Genomic DNA, 20,746 nt, shown 5'->3' with positions numbered 1-20,746 from the left:
AACAAACAACCACACCCTAGGCCAACCCCAACCTCTCTCACCACCAAAGGACACATGTGAATAGCACAGAACCAGCACAAGCGACGCTGACACAAAACCCTACATAAAACAGAAACATCACCACCGTTCTTAAACCGAGGTGCGCTTTCCCTAATGAGGCCTACCGCCGCCGGTGCCCTTCCACTGTTCGGATTCCGTTCTTAGACCAAGGTGACGTTCTCAAACTGGGACACTATTTCTGGTTTTACGGAGTTTGTAAACTGGATCATTCTTAAACTGGACTGTTCTTAAACCGATGTACCACTGTATTATTATTATTATTATTATTATTATTATTATTATTATTAAACACGATGGTGAGTGAAGCATTGCTATTTCCCAAGAAACTTAACAGAACATTTCAATGGAAGCCCTCCCAGCTATAAACACATGGCTTGCCTCTGGAACAGGGTATCCCCAGAGGAACTATAGACAAATCAGCCAGCAATTCACTGCCAGAGGAAGGCTCCTGGCCTGGGCTGGATGGATCAGCACTTCCCTTCTCTCGCGAAGAGAAACAGCTTGATTTCTGTGCCAAGTGCTGCTTTGTGCACTAACCCCAGAAGGATTCTTGTTAAGGGGTGAGGTAATGGGAACAGAGAGACAAGGAAGTGAGAGTGCCCCAGGGCCAAAAGCTGTGCAGCACAGGCCTCCAGGGTCCCATTCCTCCCAGGAGGCTGGGGCAGGCTCTGTGTAACAGCGATTAATAACGATACTCCGCATTTATAGAGCACTTTTCATGTTCAAAGCTCTTTACAAACATTAACTAATTAATCTGTCATATTAAATGCTGCCTCTAGAGAGCTGTTGATCAAAGCAAGGTCTCCTGGGTAGGCTGCTGAGCTCAAGCTCAAAGGTACAAGGAGACATTCATGAGAGCTGGTCTCTGGCAATGTTTGCCTGGATCTTCAGTAGGGATGGAAGGATCTCTCACCTACGCTGAGTTTCTCATTTTCCCCATCTTGGATTCAGTTCTCTACATTTTGCAGCAAATTGGGGGGGGGACGTTTGGGGGGTGTTTAAATGTTCATGAAAAACCATGAGTATTGTAATGCAATTTTCGCCATATAAACAAATTTCATATGCAGTTTTTACTAACTTACACAACATTTGCAAGCAATTCCCCTTAATATAATGCATTTTTTGGATGTTGCTTTCACTAATACCTTCACTCCTATGCACACTATCTCTGAATATATGCATTTTTATTTTTATTTTGAAACATTGGTTGGCTGGACAACTGCACTGCAAAATTTGGGTAAGCGTGAATTTCAAGATAGCTATGGTTTGGTTCACATTTTGTTTCAGAAAGTACACCATGTGTGCATCTATGACACAGCTTCACTCTATCTGCGTAGAGTGGATTGCCACTGTTTCACATGATGGGTAACGCTTTGCTGTCCCCCAAGTACCATAGGAACCAAGGAAGCTGTCTTATACTAAGGCCGACCATTGGTCCAGCTAGCCTAGAACTGTCTGCACTGACTGGCAGTGGGTTTCCAGGGTTTCACACAGAGGACATCCCCAGTGCTCTCTGGAGATGGCAGGGATTGACCCAGGGACCATCTACATGCAACTCACATGGGCTGCCACTGAGCTGTGTCTCTCCCCATTTGACAAGCACAAGCCACTGAAGTTGAACAGTGTACTCTCATTTAGAAGCCTCCCTAATAGCTGTTCTTTACTCTTTTCCTTGCCCCAAACTGCAGCATGGGGGGATCGTGACACCGAGTGCAGAAAGGGGAGAAAGAGTATTTAAACCTTTCCACCTACAGTAGGGCTTCTACTACCACGGTACCAATTAAAATTGTTGCCACCCGCCCATTAGGAGCTACAGGTTGTTACTTGGATTCCAAAAGCCTGGAAGCAGAGTTGCTATTCCACTTCCAGCTCATTTATTAGATGCTGCTGAATGCCAGAGTCTGGGAATCACAGGTGGGGAGAGTGTTGTCGCTCAGGTCCTGATTGTCGGGCTTCTCCAAGGCATCTGCTTGGCCACTATGAGAACAGGGTGTTAGACTAGATGAGTCTTTGGCCTGACCCAGCAGGACTCAACTTGTGTTCTGAATATCAAGAAACATTCCAATAAAAGGATTCAAAGTGCTGGTTTTAATTTTTAAAGCCTTTCATGGTATGGCAACTTGGAATCAAAAGGGCTATCTCTTTCCAAGTGTATTTACCCGAACCCTGAGTTTGTTCTTTGAGGGCTTTCTTCAAGCGCCCCCACCCTATGAGTGCCATTGGTCATAAGAAAAAGAGGCCTTTTTGGTAGTGGCTCCTCAGCTATGCCATCTCCATAAAGGCCCACCAGACAAACAGCTATTTTAGCACCTTTCCACTGCCTAGCAAGTGCTTTTTTCATGTTCTCAAGCCTTATGTTGTGGTTTTATACAGTTTTAGCTCAGTGGGCTTTATTCCTCTGCCCCAAATTTTATTTTGATTTTGATGCTGCAATGTTTCTTCCATTCCATTCTCTGTTCCAAAGTGATTTGTGACTCTCCCCCCCCCCCATGGTTGTTTTGTTGTAATTCTGCTTTCCTTAATCCCTGCAAGCTCTCCAGAAAACTAAGACAGAAAAATACTATCACTTTTCAACCCAACTCTTCACACTCCACTGCATGTGTTGTTGTTGTTGTTGTTGTTGTTGTTGTTGTTGTTGTTGCATTTAAATCCCACCTTTCCTCCAGTGAGCTCAAAATGGCATATGTGGTTCTCCAACTCCCCAATATATCCTTGCAACAACCCTGCAAGGTAGGTCAGGCTGAGAGACAGCGGCTGGTCCAGTGAGCTTCATGAGTGGGTGTCGAGTGGGGATTTGAACCCAGGTCCCAGCCCAGCATTCCAACCACTACACCACACTGGCTCACCAAATGTATTGCAGACTGCTGTGTTTATGAGGATCCACGCATGTCCTCACTCAAACCAAGTAGCTGATGCTTGATTGGTTGGGAGAGAAGGGAGAGTAAAGGGAGGCTGTGATCCTAAAGTCTGAGGAGCATCTCAGGCCACTGTTGTCCTGATGCAGGAGTTAAAAGGGTCAAGAAAATGGAGTCACCTCTCTAGACAGGTCATTAGTTACATTAGTGAGGAGCTGGCAAAGGCAAGCTATAAATAAAATATAGGAAAGGACTCTCCAGGGGCCTGTCAATCACAACAATTTGCGTCCTATTAATTATATCTAGATGCTGATATTCACCTCCACCAGCCTCACCTTCCATTTAGAAGGAAGCAGCGCTCTCTGGTGGGAGTAGCTCACCACTGCAGTTTAAGCCTGTCCAGTTCACAACCTCCATACTGAGAGAGAGAGGATGTTAGAGGACAATCTTTGATCTTCAAACTCTCCACTGCAGCCAGCCTCCTTCATTTCAAAGAGGCTGGTGCCAGGGTAGTGCAGTTGTGGCTCAGGCTGATAATTTATTATCTGTGCTCTGGCAACATCACGGCACAGGTTGTTCCAGCCACACATCCGTGACATCCTTTCAAAAAAAGCTGAATAAACGAGAGGTTTTAAAGGACTGCTTCTGGGCATTAGCATCGGAATGACACACCAGAAGCCCAGAGACCAAAGGTTTTCCCAGAGTGGGGTACCCAGCCCTCTGGGGAAGCTGAGGATAGCAGCACAAGGAGAGGGAATCTGCAGCTATTGAGTCGTTCTGCAGAAACAGAAAACTTGCAGCAACAACAAAAATCTATACAGTGGCAAGGCAGAGGTGGAAGAGGATGGGGGGTGGATCCCATGCTTGTGTGAGCAGAGTACATAACAGAGGCTGCAATCTTTTGCACAGGCTAATCAAAGCAGCTTTCAGAATGGAATTAGGCAGTGACAATCATATAATCATAAAATGCAGCCAGTTTATAGAAATTAAAACACAAGCTCTCAGCATTTTAAACAGAATAAAACACTAACCATTTATAACCAAAATTAAAGGGTTTCATGAGCGGAACATCAGGTTACACTGCTACAAAGACAAGCTGATAACAACACCTCAGAGGTCCTCTTAAAATGGAAAGCCTTGCATCATTTTCTAAAAGCCTCTCTAGAAAAACTGTCCCAGAGATAGTTTAATAGCTAGACACCTATCACTTCCAAAGTCAGGGGGGCAGGGAGAAAGAGCACAGATTCCCCAAAGAAATAAAATCCATCAGGAGCGTAGGGATAGGACCGCAGCATCATAAAAAGATTTTCTATAGGTAGAAGAGAAGGTGAAACTCCTGTAAAACTTAGCAAATATTTGAAAGACCTTCCTTCAGATCTCACAATATAATTTATTTTGAATCTTTCCTCCCTATCCCTCGAAAGCAAGTTAGAAGCAGATATTCAAACTTCATATGCAAAATGCCATTGTATATGTAAAGGTAAAGGTAAAGATACCCCTGACCGTTATGTCCAGTCGTGGACGACTCTTGGGTTGCAGCACTCATCTTGCTTTACTAGCCGAGGGAGCCGGTGTACAGCTTCCGGGTCATGTGGCCAGCATGATTAAGCCGCTTCTGGCGAACCAGAGCAGCGCACGGAAGGTACCTATTTATCTACTTGCACTTTGACGTGCTTTCAAACTGCTAGGTAGGCAGGAGCAGGGACCCAGCAACGGGAGCTCACCCTGTCGCAGGGATTCGAACCGCCGACCTTCTGATCGGCGAGTCCTAGACTCTGTGGTTTAACCCACAGTGCCGCCCATGTGCTTTCATATGCTTCATATGCAAAATGCCATTCTATATGTGCACACCAACTATATTTCCATCTTATCAGCCCAAGGTAGATATTGCAGCTTTATATAGTTCTTTCACCTTATGTAAATGAGTGTAAGCATTGAAGAGGAATTCAAACCTGAGAAGGAGAACGGTAACCTGAAGAAATGTACCAAATTTCATTCTGCTATCTCAACATCCAACCCAGTCGAACAAACAAACGGAGTGCCAAACAGGCTATTTAAACCAAAGGCAAGACACTCAAGCAGTGAACACACAGCTGTTTAGGTCTTTTGATAAATCAAGTTTATGTCTTTTGATAAACTATGTTGCATCTTCGTCTTCACTCTCCAGAACTATCTCTCCTTCACATGATCTCAAGAAGTTGCAACTGGCTCTTGAGTCACACTTTTTGGATTCACAGAATCTCAGCCATTTCTATGAGACAGCCTTCTCCAATCAGATATCTGCCAGATGTTTGGAAGCAACATCCATCATCCCTTGACCCATCAGCCCCAACCAGCATGGGCAATAATTAGGGGTGATGGGGGTTGTAGTTCACAACATCTGGAGAGAATCACATTGCATATCCCTGACTAGTGTAAGGCCCTAGTTCAGTGATTCATAAAACATTTGGGAGAGGGGGTTAAAGCACTTGAGAATTGCTGGGGTTCATAGAACATACAAACATAGAAAGCTGTCTTATATCAACAGATATTATTAGTCCATCAAGCCTGGTACATTGACTCACAGTGGCTGTCCAAGATGTTAGTTGGGGAGTCTCTCTCAGTCTTAACTGGAGATGCCAGAAATTGAACCTGGGACCTTCTGCATGCTCATACAGCATAGATGTGGGCAAAATGAATGCCTAAAGCAGTTACATAATCATAGGGTATTTCAGCACTAATCCTGTTTAGCTGCTCAGAGTCCATCCAGCTGGGCCCACCTCCCCAGATGCCAAAACACACACCAGCCACACACACACCAGTTGATGTGTGATCAATGTCAGTCTGAAGTAAGCATGCAGCTGATGCCAGTGAGGAGAAGGCGAGCCCTTTACTGTTCAAGTGGCATATATGCCCAAAGAATCAGGATAGAAATAAATGAAAATACTCAAATATTGTGTCACTTGGGGCAAAGGAGAAGTTAAAGCCCATTCCATTCAACATACATAAACCAATTACATTGGAAACGGAACCTTACACACAGGTAAAGGGACAGCGTGCACCACCACACCTGAGCACAGCAGGCTAACTTAAGGGACACAATGTGACTTGCCTGGCACACAGAGCTCCAACAGAGAGGTGGCCTGCCTTTGGTGGCATCATCCACACACAACAACAACATCTAGTGCTTGAGGCAGCCACTCCACTCCACTAATGACAAGGCCAGCACTGGGGATGTCAAATTGTCCTTCACCAAAGGTAGCAAAATGTCTCGGACCAGCCCTATTCCCACTGGTTTTTCCTTACTGCAGGGGTCACCATCTTTCTAAGGTCCAGAGGCACATTTGTATTTTTCAGCAAGTGATGTCGGCACTACTCCTTCTAGTATCCTCTCCCCACTTGCCTGGATCAGTCCCCCTAACACAAACACACACATAAAGTCATGTCGTAGTCAGGATTTTTGTTATGGGCGGCAGGACTTTTGTTAGGGGGGGCAGAACCAATGTGATTGGTCAGTTAGTTTAGTATTCCTATTGTTTAACTTAATCGGGGGGGGCAGCTGTCCCTTTCTCTCTCCCCCCCCCCCCAGCTACGTCCATGCACAAAGTACACACACACACCTCATTTCCCTAAGGGATCTGGGTAAAAGAATTAATCAGAGCCTAGAAAAAGCACATCAAGATTCTCAGACACAGCAGGTCTGGGACAGTCTTCTGCAAGAGGCCCTGGTCAGCTCCTACAATTAGAAGAGACAATGTTAAGTAATATGGGCCTTTGACTTAGTGATGAAGCAACTTCATGGTGCAGAAATGGATTACAAGTTCTTTGTTCATTTATACAAAAGTTCAAAACAGAGCTCAGTCAGGGACTAAGGTTGCAATCCTAACCCAGTACATTCAGTCAGATTTACTCCTGAATAAGACAAGGTTAGAATCACACAGTTAATCTTCTTAACCTGCTGATGGCTACCAATATGGGTGGCATGAGAAGATTAGTCAAATTCGTGGAGAAGACTAGCAATGTCTACTAGCCACGATAGCTATGCTCTCTACCTGTACTATTGGAGGCAGTATGCCTTGGAATACCAGTTGCTGTGAAGCACAAGTGGGGAGTTGCTGTTGCCCTCAGGTCCTGCTTTTAAGCTTCCCATTGAGACATCTGGCTGGCCACAGGATGCTGGACTAGATCAGGTTTTGGGCTGATCCCACAGGTTCTTCTCCTGCAACCTTCATAATAAGCTTTGGACTACCCCAGCAGCATTCTCTGGATGTATAATTGATTGAGGGAGCCAGTGACAATGATGGGCAGCACCAGAGAGGGAAGTAGCCTATACTATTTTTTTTATTAAAAAAAACCATGTATATATCACCCAAAATATGACCAGAATGAGAAACAGCAGGAATCCGTCTATTTGCTCCCACAACATAATAATTTATATTCAAATCTGAGAATTCTCTAATGACTTCTATGAGCAGTTCTCACTTCTAATTTGGGGATGAAAAATTAAGAATAAATCCAAACCAGTCCAAACCAGAAATCTGTGCTAAAATGAAAAGCGTTAGCACCCATTTCCACTGCTGTAAATATCGTCACTTGCAGCACAATTCCAGGTGTGTCTACTTGCCTTGGAGCGGATCTTTATAAACTACTAAAATTACAAAGTGCTGTGACGGTGAACAATAAAAATAAAAATGCAGCAAATTAAAGAAAGACCCACCGAACTCAATACTTCTGAGTAGGCACGCACAGGATTGCACTGACCAATTGGATTGTTTCAAAAAAAAATTCATTTATTTAGCACTGCACTGACATCCGACCTTATTATTTGATTTCTCCCTCTCTTTGTGCAAATATGAACCAGACAACTGAGGATGATACCACTTCGCGTATTTAAGGAAGTGAGCTCTAAAGCCCACGACAGCTTGTGCCACATCAGAGCATCCGCCTAGCCTACTATGGGGAAACAGAGCGCTCGGCTTCCTTGCCGGCCGCAAAGCAGAAGAATCCCTTCTACGCTTTTACGGCGTTTCTGGCGTCGCGGCGTGATGACGCCACAGCAGTGCAGCCGGACCGGAAGTGGGAGCCAGCTGCAAAACTTCTGTGCTCCTGAGGGCCGCGCTTCGTAGCTTGGACGCCCCACCGGGGCCGAATCCGTCGCCATCGGGTCCTTCCTTGGGCCGTAAAGGTGAGAGATGAGTCTGGAGCTGGTCCAGGAGCCTCGGCGACGAAGGATGCCGGCATCTTTCTCTCCCCCGCCCCGGCCTTCAGCACGTTTCGTCGGTCTGCGCCGTGTCCGGATGCAGGGTGGGCCTGAAAGGGCCCTTCCGCCTCCCTTGGGCCCTCGGAACAGGCCCCTTCGAGCAGATGCTGGGTTCATTGTCGGGGCTGTCGCCTCTTTCGTGCACCGCCTGCCTTCATTCATCATACTTAGAGAACGCTTTGCCCCGCTGAAGAGCTCGGGCCTAGTTGCTGGCGACCATTTCTGCCGCTGTCATTTCTTTGGTGGGGGGAAAAAAGCCTGCGGGCGGAAGGGTGGGTTGCTCTACTGGGTTCACCCCACGAGGAGCCCTGCAAGCTTTGTTCAGGGTTGATCTCCCTCTCCCTCCCTCCCCATATCTATTCTCTCCATCTCTCTCACACACACCCTTTATAAAGGGTTCAATACTTCATGAAGCTCTCAGTGTAGAAGTGGGGGAAGCAGAATGACATGCGTTTCTAGTACAGTATCTAGAAACTAGGCTCTTTATCATAACTGAAATAGCTTAAAAGACGTTTTTATTTTGGAAATAGCAAGGTTTTTTTAAAATTATTCACTTGCTGCCTGTGTGTAGCGAGCACAGATAGTACAGGTCTGCGTGACCTAGTTTTAGAATAGCTGGCGCAACTTAGGACAGCCATACTGGCTGAGCCTGGTGGGAGTTGTAGGCCAAAACGTTTGGAGGGCACCAGGTTGGCAAAGGCTGTGCTAGATGTCACTTAGCTGACTTGTAAATAAGCTCACACACGAAAGCTCATACCAATAATAAATTTAGTTGGTCACTAAGGTGCTGCTGGAAGGAATTTTTTAATTATGTTTCGACTACGGCAGACCAACGTGGCTACCTACCTGTATCTTTTGAGAGAGCCAGTCTGCAACCAGTTTTTCATCTTTGCATGTAGAAAGAGTGCATGGGTCTAATTATATATAAATACAGCTAACAATCATTTGCTAATAAGGCACAACTATGGTGAAAACCATGCAGTCAGCACTTCATGAATTTTATTTATTAAATTTTTATACCGCCCTTCATCTGTAGATCTCAGGGTGGTTCACAGCATAAAAATATGAAACATAAGAACACAAGATAACAAAATGAAAACACAAACCAATAAACCCCCTCCCCCACTCCCTATATAGGCATATGAATATGTTGAGAACAGCTTTGTTATTTAAGCAGTATCCTGGCAGCAATAAACTACAGTACAGGACTTCCATAGAAGTACTTCATTCCCAGTGTGTATATGTCAGTCAGTAATTTTAAGGATGTGACTGGAAGGCCTGGCCTTATTTAAAAAAAACACCTGTGTGTGTGTCTCCTGTTTCCTTAAAAACAAGTACAGTGGTACCTCAGGTTACATACACGTCAGGTTACATACACTTCAGGTTACAGACTCCGCTAACCCAGAAATATTACCTCGGGTTAAGAACTTTGCTTCAGGATGAGAACAGAAATCGTGGCGCAGCAGCAGCAGGAGGCCTCATTAGCTAAAGTGATGCTTCAGGTTAAGAACAGTTTCAGGTTAAGAACAGACCTCCAGAACGAATAAATTCTTAACCTGTACAAGTCAAACTCGAACGTCTCCATTTTCAAACATTTCAACTTCTGAACACCAGTTTTCAAACGTTTTTTTGGAACCTGAACATCCGATGCGGCTTACACTTGACTACAAGAAGCTCTTGCAACCAATCGGAAGCTGCGCCTTGGTTGTCAAACATTTTCGGAAGTTGAATGGTCTTCCGGAATGGATTACGTTCGACAACCGAGGTTTGACTATATTAGCTAATCCTACTATTTGAATAAGCACTATTGTTTTATAGTTTCTTGATCCCCTTATTCTCTTCCCCCTCCCATCTCCTTTCTCACTAGAATTATAGAAGATGGCAAAGTTCCTGGCTCCCGTGATCCAGGATAACCCCTCAGGATGGGGTCCATGTGCTGTTCCAGAGCAGTTCAAAGATATGCCTTATCAGCCCTTCAGCAAAGGAGATCGGCTGGGAAAGGTACTTCTTCACACACCCTTGCAAAGAAATTTCTATTAACTGCTTTTGTACATTGTCTATGCTGATGTTTTCCATTAAGGGCTAGATTTTGAAAGGCACTCTTACCATGTGCTTCAGGAGCCCAGTTCCTACAGTACTACTTACAGGGCAAAAAGACCATGAGTGAAATTGTCCTAAGTCCTTTAGGGAGTGAATTTTTGGAACATCATTTTGGTCCCTATTGGGCTTCACAGAATTTATAGCTGAGATGTACAGTTCATCTCAGTGCTGGATTGTGTTGGCTTACATTACATTGCCTGGTTAAAAATGGAATCTGAATCATTGGCAAGCTCTGACCTAATTTTTTTCATAACATAGGATGGTGTTAAGGCACACAGGTCCCCGGACCTGGGGGGAAATTTGGCTAATAATTGTCTTAATACAATTCCAGTTTCCTAGCCCTTTAGGGCATTATAGCAGTGTAATGGGTGGTGCAGGTGTTTGCCATAGTACATTCCCTGTAAGGATGGGTAGCTGCCATCATATAGAGAATGTCTGCTTCCATTTTCTACCAATCCCCACAACTGTTTAGCAAGAGCATGAGAGACTTTCCAGTGGGATTCCAGCACATTGCAAAATTAGCAATTCTGCATGTTACAGGTAAGTTGTGGACAGCACACACACACACACCCCGACCAGGGTCATGTGTGCATTAGCTCATTATCTCTCCCCAAGTAAAGATCTTGATGCCTTAGTGTTTTGAGTACACTCAGAAACTTACCTGGCTGGAGAAACAATTTTTGAGATTCTGTTGAAAATCCTTTGAATGAGTTTGTGGCATGCTTGAAAGCAGCCTTATTTCCTCATTGTTTTTATTTTGACCAGGTTGCAGACTGGACAGGAGCTACTTACCAGGATAAGCGATATACAAGTAAGTATGATGGTGATTGCTCGTTTGATATATTTCATATGGAAGATCAGGTCATAATAAGGTGCCAGTGAGCACAGTATATGAAGCTGGCATTACGTTGGCTGAAGCTGGCATTACGTTGCCTAATCCCTATTGGATTAGGGCAAATGATTTATACCCCACCCATCTGGCTGGGTTTCCCCAGCCGCTCTGGGCAGAATATTAAAATACAATGATTCATCAAATATTAAAAGCTTCCCTAAACAGGGCTGCCTTTAGGTGTCTTCTAAAAGTTGTGTAGTTTTTTATTTCCTTGACATCTGATGGGAAGGCATTCCACAGGGCGGGTGCCACTACCGAGAAGGCCCTCTACCTGGCTCCCTGTAACTTTGCTTCTCACAGTTAGGGAACTGCCAGAAGGCCCTCGACACTGGATCTCAGTGTCCGGAGCAGAACGATGGGGGTGGAAACGTTCCTTCAGGATTGTTGTCTTTTGACCGCTATCTATATAATAAGAATACTAAAGCTGAACTTCCAGGAGATGTGCTTTATAGTTTCTCCTGCATTTCATTACAAGACAGAATTGCATTGAACGTAAGCTTTTCTGCATTCCTCTGTTTCCTTCACTGCTTATAGGGGTTGCCAACCTTTTTGGGCTGGTGGGCATATTTGGAGTTTTGAGAGAGTGCAGTTAGCACCAGTCACAAAGTGGCTGCTGTTTGGGTGTGGCATAACACGAAACGGCTGCCACATCTGAAAGGGCAGAAAAAGAGGCAAGTTCACAAAATCCACTATGAATTTTTAAGGGGATATTTATTGATTCGTCCATGGGTGCCATAAGAGATACTTGGCATGCATACTGTCATCCATAGGCCCTACACTGTGTAACCCCTGGCTTGCAACATTAAGACCTACTCTCCCTAAACAAATTTCTGCTGCCTGTATCAAATAGTAGTTTTGGAATTTGGTAATGCAATCACTGGTGCAGTTGCATATCAACACTACAGATAAGCAGAACATTAGGGCACATCGTGTTTCTGCACTGATTACAGCAGTAGTGGAGTTTCTTTGGGGGGGGACTTTACAAGAGGAAATCTCCATCTTGTTTTGAGATCAGTCATGGTTTTTACCATTGGGCAAAGGAGCATGACTGTATCACATCCGTTGTTCTTAGCAGTTACACAAAGATAATTCTGTTTCAGCTATTTGAAAGTAGGACTGTTCTAGTTCTTGGTCTTCTAGGAAATCCCAGTCTTGCACTCTAAGGTGACTGAGACAATTGTCTTCCCAGATAAATATTCATCCCAGTTTGGTGGAGGAAGCCAGTATGCTTATTTCCATGAGGAAGATGAAACCAGTTTCCAACTGGTGGACACGGCACGGACACAAAAGACAGCTTACCAGAGGAATCGCATGAGATTTGCACAGGTATGATGTAGCTTGATTGAAGAGATTAGACTTGAGCCATATAGCTAGTCTGTCCCAATTGATACTCTGAGGGGAGAGAGACAGATCAAGGAGGGAACAGACAACCTTCCCCTTAATCTGATATGGGGAACCTGCGGTCCTGCTGTCCTTGTTGCACTATAACTCTAGTAGCTAACATGTCTCTCCCCTATCCTGTCTCCACTCCAGCTGATATGCCCAGTAGTCAGGTACAATAAGAGTTGTAGTCCAGTAATACCTAGAGGGCCAAAGACTAGTCACACATAGTCTACTGCTTCCATCATCACTAACCATGCTGGCTGAGAGCTGGAATCAAAACAAGATTGCAGAAGGGGAGCACAGGTTCCCCATCCCTGTCATTAATGGACAGTCTCGTGGGATTTTGAAGATGTATCCCCTCCCATTCCCCAGTCATTGATAACGGTCTTTTTCAAACAAGCTGTTGTAAGTTTGAGACTCCTTGTGGTTTTTCATTTTTGTTGTTCTTAGGCTGGAATGTGCATGGCTATCAAGTAGTGACCCCCCCCTTTTTTTTTTTTTAGGTTTTGGTGACACACTAGCTTATTATGCCTCCCAGGAACACTTAGTGGTGCTTTTCACAGCATATCCCAGGAATGGGAATGGTCATCAAGATGTTGTTGAACTACAACTCCCTTCACCATTGGCCATACTGGCTGGGGCTGACGGGACTTGGAGTCCAGCCACATAAGGAAGGGCCATAGGTTCCCCACACCTAGTGTAACTCGTGCATTACAGTGAATATTGGGCAGGAATCCTTTGCAGGATTGCTTGCTAGGTAGGCCCTTTGATTCCATGCTGTCTCGCTTACACTAGTGTTTCCTTTCAGAGGAACCTCCGGAGAGATAAGGACCGCCGGAACATCCTTCAGTTTAACATGCAGACGCTCCCTAAAAGTGCCAAGCAGAAGGAGAGGTAAGCTTGCTGTGTTTGTGGGAGAACATACAATTTAGCAATTGTCCAGCAGAGCTAGTTTCATCAAACTGATTGAATCTCTTGAAAAAGCAAATTGCTTACTAAATTTCCCAAACTCTGCTGTCACATATTTTAAATTTTTATTACTGTTGCATGGATTGTGAAATGGCATTATCTTATTGGTTGTTTAGCAACTCTGACCCAAGAGATCAGAAAACCCTTTTGTAGATAGCCATTCGTGTTCCATTTTCTCTACTCTGGAAAAAGGGTTTGGGATCAGCAGGCTCCTTTGCCTTGATGGCAAAGTTTTCTGACAGTTTTCTGTCATTTCAGAGATAGACTGCGTCTCCAAAAGAAGTTTCAGAAGCAGTTTGGAGTGAGACAAAAATGGGACCAAAAATCTCAGGTAAACCTCTTTCTCTTTGGCTGCCTGTCTTGCGACTGTCTTTCCCCTCACACTTTCACCTTTTGTTCCCATTTTACACACTGATGTTTTGTCTCTTCTATTTATTCTGTCTCCATGGCAGAAACCCCGTGACTCCTCTGTTGAAGTTCGCAGTGACTGGGAGGTGAAGGAGGAAATGGATTTCCCTAGGTTGATGAAGATGCGATATTTGGAGGTGTCAGACCCTCAGGACATGTAAGTCTTTTGAGACAGCTGAAGGTTTGGGGCCAACAATTTGTACCTTTTTTTTTAGAAGAAGGAAAAAAACCAGCCTCCAGGTAGTTTAACTAGTACAGTATGCTTATCTCTTGATCCAAGACACAAACTGCCCCAGCCACCCTTGGCAGCTTCCCTAAACTAGTGCTATTGACTGTGTTGGACTCCAGATCCTGTTAGCTAGCACAGAGAGTGGTCAGGGGTGATCAGAGTTGTCCTCCAAAATATCTGGAGGGCATCATTTAGGGAAGGATACTTAAAAATGTGACGTTGCTGCTTATAGAGGTTGACAGATCAGAGGAGAGGCATAGAACCTTAAAGGTGCCATGGGATCTTAATGATCCTTGGGTTTCTTTTTCTTGAGTATTTCTGAACCCAGTAGTCCACTTTTTATTATCCTTTGTTCTTGAGAGTACAAATCATGATCATCTTCTTTGTACCTGCAGAGAGTGCTGTGGGGCCCTGGAATACTATGACAAAGCCTTTGACCGCATCACCACAAGAAATGAAAAGACCCTTCGTAGCATCAAGCGCATCTTCCATACCGTAACTACTACCGATGATCCAGTCATTCGCAAGGTATAATATGCCTCTGTAGTTTGTCCTATACATGGCTGTTAAAATACCTCAGTTTAAAAGGAGAGGGCTCGTTTGCTTGTAACTTCAGATACCTTTCTTACTAAGTCCTTTAAAATGGTACTGCACTGGGCAAGGCAGGTTAGTCTAATGAAATATTGCTTAGTAAGTCTGAGACTAGAAATTACAGCCAGATGTACTGGACTAGAGAAGAGTGTGTCCTGTTGACTGTGCAAAGAGCAGAGGGAGGCAAGGAGATCTTCATAGCTTTGGCACACAGTGGAATTCCCTTTTCTGTAAACTCCTTAAAGCCCAAGTCAGAGCATCTTCCAAAAGTGTTGCAGGACATTTCTCTTTGAGCTAGGATTTAGTATTGAGGAGTTTCCTATTTATTGTGATGGGGGGGGTGGAGAGAATGGGTTGGATGTGAGATTTTCAGAGATGCTTTATATGTTTTGCAATTTGCTGTGAAGCTTGGAGATATGCTAGGACAAAACACAAATAAATAATAAATGAGGCAAGTGGAAGTGTATACAGTGGTGCCCCGCAAGACGAACGCCTCGCAAGACGGAAAACCCGCTAGACGAAAGGGTTTTCCGTTTTGGAGGCGCTTCGCAAAACGAATTTCCCTATGGGCTTGCTTCGCAAGACGAAAATGTCTTGTGAGTTCCTGCGGGTTTTTTCCCCCTTTTCCTAAGCCGCTGATCTGCTGATAAGCCGCTTAACAGCTGATCGCTAAAAGCTGCTAAACCGCTAATAGCGCTAATCCGCTCATCTGTCAATGGGCTTGCTTCACAAGACGAAAAAACCGCTATACAAAGAGCCTCACGGAACGGATTGATTTCGTCTTGCGAGGCACCACTGTACTTCTTATGTATCTGCTCATCTACCAAAGTTCTTACCTTTGAGGGGATTAAGTTTTTAGCTTAATGATAGAATTGACGTGCAGGAGAGCAGATCTCATCCTTGCATTCATTGGGACTCTTCTGTCTGCCTTCCCTTGGATTTTAATTGCTGGAGAATGGGATGCAAATGCCATTGGCAATCTAGGAGAGCATGGTTTTGACAACATCTTCTACAGGGATGGGGAACCTGTGGCCCTCCAGATTCTGTTGGGGTACATTTCCTATCAACCTTGGCAACTGGCCGTGCTGGCTGGACTTAATGGGAGTTGGAATCACAGGTTCCCTACCCCTGTGCCTCAGAGAGCAGATAATCCTACAGATATAACTTTGGAGGGTGGTACAGCCTATGTTAGTTTGCTTGTACAATGATTCCTGCTCTCATCCATATGACATTTCTTTATGCACAGTTGGCCAAGACTCAGGGGAATGTATTTGCTACAGATGCCATCCTAGCTACCCTCATGGCTTGCACTCGTTCTGTATATTCCTGGGACATCATTGTCCAAAGAGTTGGATCCAAACTCTTCTTTGACAAGAGGGACAATTCTGATTTTGGTGAGTGTTTTTGTATATACAGTACAAAACTGAAGGGGGACAGGTGGTGGCTGGGAATGGAGTGCTTGGGGAAGTGAGGCTGTTAGGGTTATCTCTTGGGGCAACCCTCTGAACTTCCATTTATGTTTGGCTATATCCTCAGACCTCCTGACCGTGAGTGAGACTGCTAATGAACCACCACAGGATGAGGGCAACTCCTTCAATTCACCCCGCAACCTTGCTATGGAAGCTACCTACATCAACCACAACTTCTCCCAGCAATGTCTGAGAATGGTAAGATTGAAAGGGGTAATAGATTTTACCTCTGCAGAGAATTTCAGAAAGAAATTGACTAGGGTCACTTAGAACTTCCTGCTGATGTGGGAGTGATCTGTCATCAAGCAGAAAGAAGATAACATCCATCTATTTTCTGTTTTATTGGGCCTCCAGATAGAGTTGTATGGCTGTTGGAAGGTTCCACAGAATAGTCCTGGTGGGGGACGTGTCTTGCTAGTAAACAGGATACCACATCGAAGCCATGTTTTTGAAAATTCAAGGAAGGGCTTGGTAGCAAGACAGTGGCTAATGTTTCTCAAACCAGAGTACTGGAAGCTTCCCATGTCTTAAGGCAGCCATGACTCTCCTGACCATGTAATCTGATGTCATTGATAAAAGTTTTTGCATGTGTGTGCCTTTACAGGGGAAAGAGAAATACACATTTCCCAATCCAAACCCATTTGTGGAAGATGATATGGATAAGAATGAGGTGGCTTCGGTTGCATACCGGTAAGTTGTTGCTTCTGACACATGAATAGACCTTGGGAGTTCACAGTACCTCGAGGTGTGGTTTGCAGACTTGTTGCAGCTTCCATGAAAGTTCCCATTGCTGCCACCTGTATATACTGTGCTTATGTGGATTTTTTGTTATAAGGTTTGCTGACAAACATTTTTGGTTGTAGGTACCGGAGGTGGAAGCTGGGAGACGACATAGACCTGATAGTACGCTGTGAACACGATGGAGTGATGACTGGAGCCAATGGAGAAGTATCTTTCATCAACACAAAAACACTGAATGAATGGGATTCAAGGGTAAGGAAAAACAGATATAATTTGTAGGCTCTTCTGTGTGGACATCATTTGTTTCTGCTGGCCTGTCTTTAACTGTGGCATAGGTTAATCTGATTACCTGTAATAGCCTTGGAATTCCCTCTCCCTCATCCCATCCAATTCAAGGGAGTCAAGTGAATTTTTGCCACATTAGGTAGGAGTGGGTTCCTCCTTTCCAGCATTACAAATAATTTTGAAATCAGTTGCATGAAATCTTCAGCTTTGTAGCCAGATCCTGACTTGGCATAGTGTGCCATAATTGATGCTGTGTACAACCCTAATCCTTTCTTAATTTTTCTAGCATTGTAATGGAGTGGACTGGCGTCAGAAACTGGACTCCCAGAGAGGAGCTGTGATTGCCACTGAGCTGAAAAACAACAGCTACAAACTTGCTCGCTGGACATGTTGTGCGCTGCTGGCTGGATCAGAGTATCTTAAACTGGGGTGAGAAAATATAGTGTGGATAGGTTTTGTTTTGTGTTGTTTTGGTTTTTTGGGGGGGGTTTTGTCTTTGGTGTACTACAAGAGGGAAGTAAGTTGGGGGGAGAAGCCAGCTCTTCGGGGTGAAAATTTAACACATTGTGACATTTTACTGATATGTTTACATTATTCACCTCTTTGAGAGGTGGCCTATACAGTGGACCCTCCAGATACGAACTTAATTTGTCCCAGGGGTCCATACTTACCCCGAAAAGGCCATATCCGGAGGCGCCACTTCTGTGCATGTGCACGCAGCGAAACCTGGAAGTGTACACTTCCGGGTTTGCCGAGTTCGTAACTTGAAATGATGTTACCCAAAGGTAACGTAACCCGAGGTACCATTGTAATAAATATTTAAAATATTTATTCTAAGCTCTAAATATTCTGAGCTCTAAAACTTGGCCAGCACCTCTTCATATTTAGAATTCTCTGCTAATACCTTGGGATATAGCTGTCCACTATACAGCTGCAAATAAAATGCTTTAAGTGTGTTTTAAGTGCAATATACAATGTGACACTAGATGGCAATGGTGAGCCTTATGGAAAATTCAATGTATTTTTAAAAACGCTTTTAAAAAAAAGCATTTTAGAACGGTTTCTATATGTGTGTAGATTCAACCTCCATTTCTGTCTTAACTCCTGGACTAAGTGTGTCTTTTACCTCTTGGAAGGGGCTAACAAATAGGTTCTTTGTCTGGATTAAAAATTACTGAGATGGGTCTTTAACACTTAAATAATATTTAACATTTGTCAAGAGCTTGTGTGCATTTTCTAGTCGTAATCCTTATAACAACCCAGTAAAGGACCCCAGAATGGTTAAGTCCACTCAAAGGCGACTGTGGGGTTGCAGTGCTCATCTCGCTTTCAGGCCGAGGGAGCCGGCGTTTGTCCATAGACAGCTTTCCAGGTCATGTGGCCAGCATTACTAAACCGCTGTAAGGCAAGTCAGGCAGGAAGACCGAGAGCAACTTTCCTAAAGGGAGGTCACCTAGTGAGTTCAGAGACAAGATTCAAACCCTGATTTGTAGCTCAGTCTCTTTAACCACTACATCACACCAGTTGTCTTACTTAAATTGTTTGGCCTGCTATTCTTTTTTAGTCCTACTGTAGCTGCTGGGCTGGACTACAGCTTCACACTTCATAAGTCTTCTTTCTCCCTTCTTGTCAGGTATGTTTCCCGGTACCATGTGAAAGACTCTGCACGCCATGTGATCCTGGGCACCCAGCAGTTCAAACCTAATGAATTCGCCAGCCAAATTAATCTAAGCATGGAAAATGCCTGGGGCATCCTGCGCTGTGTCATTGACATCTGCATGAAACTGGATGAGGGCAAGTACCTCATCTTGAAAGACCCCAACAAGCAAGTCATCCGTATCTACAGCCTGCCAGATGGCACTTTCAGCTCTGATGAAGATGATGACGACGACGATGAAGAGGAAGAAGAGGAAGGTAATAAGAGTTTCACACGCCTTCTAGCTAAGCTTAGGCCTGAAACGACAAGTTTCTGGTCTTGCAACTGCTTACATTGGAAGAAGCTTGTGTGCTGGGAGGATAGCTTTCATTCTTCTAGTCTGTGATCATTTCGTCCAGATATAGCCACAGGAGAGTACAGTGCAGCTTTCCCCTAACTTGGAGCCCTCCAGATACATTGGACAACAGCTCCCATCTGCCCCATCCAGCACAGCTTTGCTGATTGAAGCCGATAGGGGCTGTAGTCCAAAATATCAGGGGAGACACCAGGTTGGGAAGGGCAACCCCATAAGTCAGGTGTATATGGGGGCCATTAACTCCTAGGAAAAACCAGTCAGAGCCAATGGCGAGTAGAACCAAAACGGGCAGAATTTGCATGCATTGTTGCAGGATTCTGTAGCATGCTGTCTATGCACCAGCCTATATCTCTCTGTGTCATGTTGCTAGTTGCCATCTGGTTTGCATCATAACTACAGATAAGATGGTGACCAGTAGTGCATGCCACAGGAGTGATATAATGTGGATCTGAGCAGAATTTAAGTATGGCATATAGTTAACATTGGTAAAGTGTTGACATGATTATGTTGGGGAGACCAGTACCAGCTTACGGATTTTGTATGTTCCCTAGGATTCAGCTTTCTGTTTTACTTTTCAAACTGTGGCTGTACGCAAGGCTACATTACAGATTGTCAGTTTCTTATTCTTGCTTACAAACCACAGGTTTTCTTTACAAAGCCACAGGTATCTGATTGGTCACTGTGATCCAGCAAGCTCTTACATTCTTAACATTACTTGGAGTTCAATACTTGCATTGTCTCTAAAGTTTAGATCAACTAAGGATTGGCTGCATCCTACTTAATTAGGCTTTCTATTATGCAGAAAGTGTATCATCTGACTGTACATGAACCAGCATTTGGTAATTATGTGTGGAAAGGAGAGCCATGCTTGTTTGTTCCGTGGTGTTTGCTTTTGCTTGGGATGGCAGCAAATGCTCCATTGAAACTTCTGTTTGTTTTTCAGAGGAAGAGAGCTGAACATTGCAGCCAGACAGCAGCAGCAACTGCAGCTTGAAGGCACAGCCAACATCTTTGTTCTTGGTGGACGGATCAGAATTGAATCTCATAGAACCTAAGGAATAAAAAATAATAATCTTAAAGCATTATCCTTTTTGTATAATTAATATGTGTAGTGAGATTGCCCCTAAGCAAATTTGGAAAAGAAAATATTTTATGATTACCTAATCAGCCTTGTCCACTTTAAGGCTGATGTGTAGCAGAATCATCTGATTCAGTGTCCCCTGGACTGAACAACTTCACTCCGCAAGTGTGGAAATAAATGTTTCAATAGTCGCTTATGGGGGAATTCGAGAGAGTATAGAAAACTAGCATGCCATAGAGAAACCTAGGCTGGGATCATTCTCTTTGCCCTTGTTTTCCGTATGCAGGGAGTCCCCACTGCTAATGGGAAATTACTCAAGCTAAAGAAACCTCCAGAAGCAAGCAGTCTTTAAATGGCATGGCTCTAGGAAAAGCTGTATCATGGGATTTTTCTCTATGTGTAGATTGGCTCTTAGGCAAGCACAAGTAATTT

At 44.2% G+C, this 20,746-nt stretch overlaps 1 protein-coding gene and 1 long non-coding RNA gene across 2 annotated transcripts; one reads left to right on the top strand and one right to left on the bottom strand.

Moving 5' to 3' along the window:
• Window positions 1-2,546: 2,546 nt before the first annotated feature.
• LOC307225428 lies at window positions 2,547-7,872 on the bottom strand. Its single transcript, XR_013843001.1, has 2 exons — window positions 7,773-7,872; window positions 2,547-2,592 (listed from the first exon to the last, which is right to left on the bottom strand). It is a non-coding gene; the product is annotated as an uncharacterized lncRNA (long non-coding RNA).
• A 61-nt stretch (window positions 7,873-7,933) lies between these two features.
• EIF3D (eukaryotic translation initiation factor 3 subunit D) lies at window positions 7,934-20,312 on the top strand. Its single transcript, XM_079992699.1, has 15 exons — window positions 7,934-8,079; window positions 10,022-10,155; window positions 11,020-11,065; window positions 12,336-12,472; window positions 13,338-13,423; window positions 13,757-13,829; window positions 13,951-14,063; window positions 14,531-14,663; window positions 15,973-16,120; window positions 16,263-16,393; window positions 16,800-16,885; window positions 17,059-17,188; window positions 17,508-17,650; window positions 18,855-19,135; window positions 20,177-20,312. Exons 2-15 carry the CDS (start codon window positions 10,033-10,035, stop codon window positions 20,188-20,190), a joined length of 1,644 nt encoding a protein of 547 aa, XP_079848825.1. The 5' UTR covers window positions 7,934-8,079; window positions 10,022-10,032; the 3' UTR covers window positions 20,191-20,312.
• Window positions 20,313-20,746: the final 434 nt, after the last annotated feature.

The sequence above is a fragment of the Podarcis cretensis genome, assembly GCF_951804945.1.
Source record: "Podarcis cretensis genome assembly, chromosome: 10".
NCBI lineage: Eukaryota > Metazoa > Chordata > Lepidosauria > Squamata > Lacertidae > Podarcis > Podarcis cretensis.
This window is presented reverse-complemented; position numbering and strand designations above follow the sequence as displayed.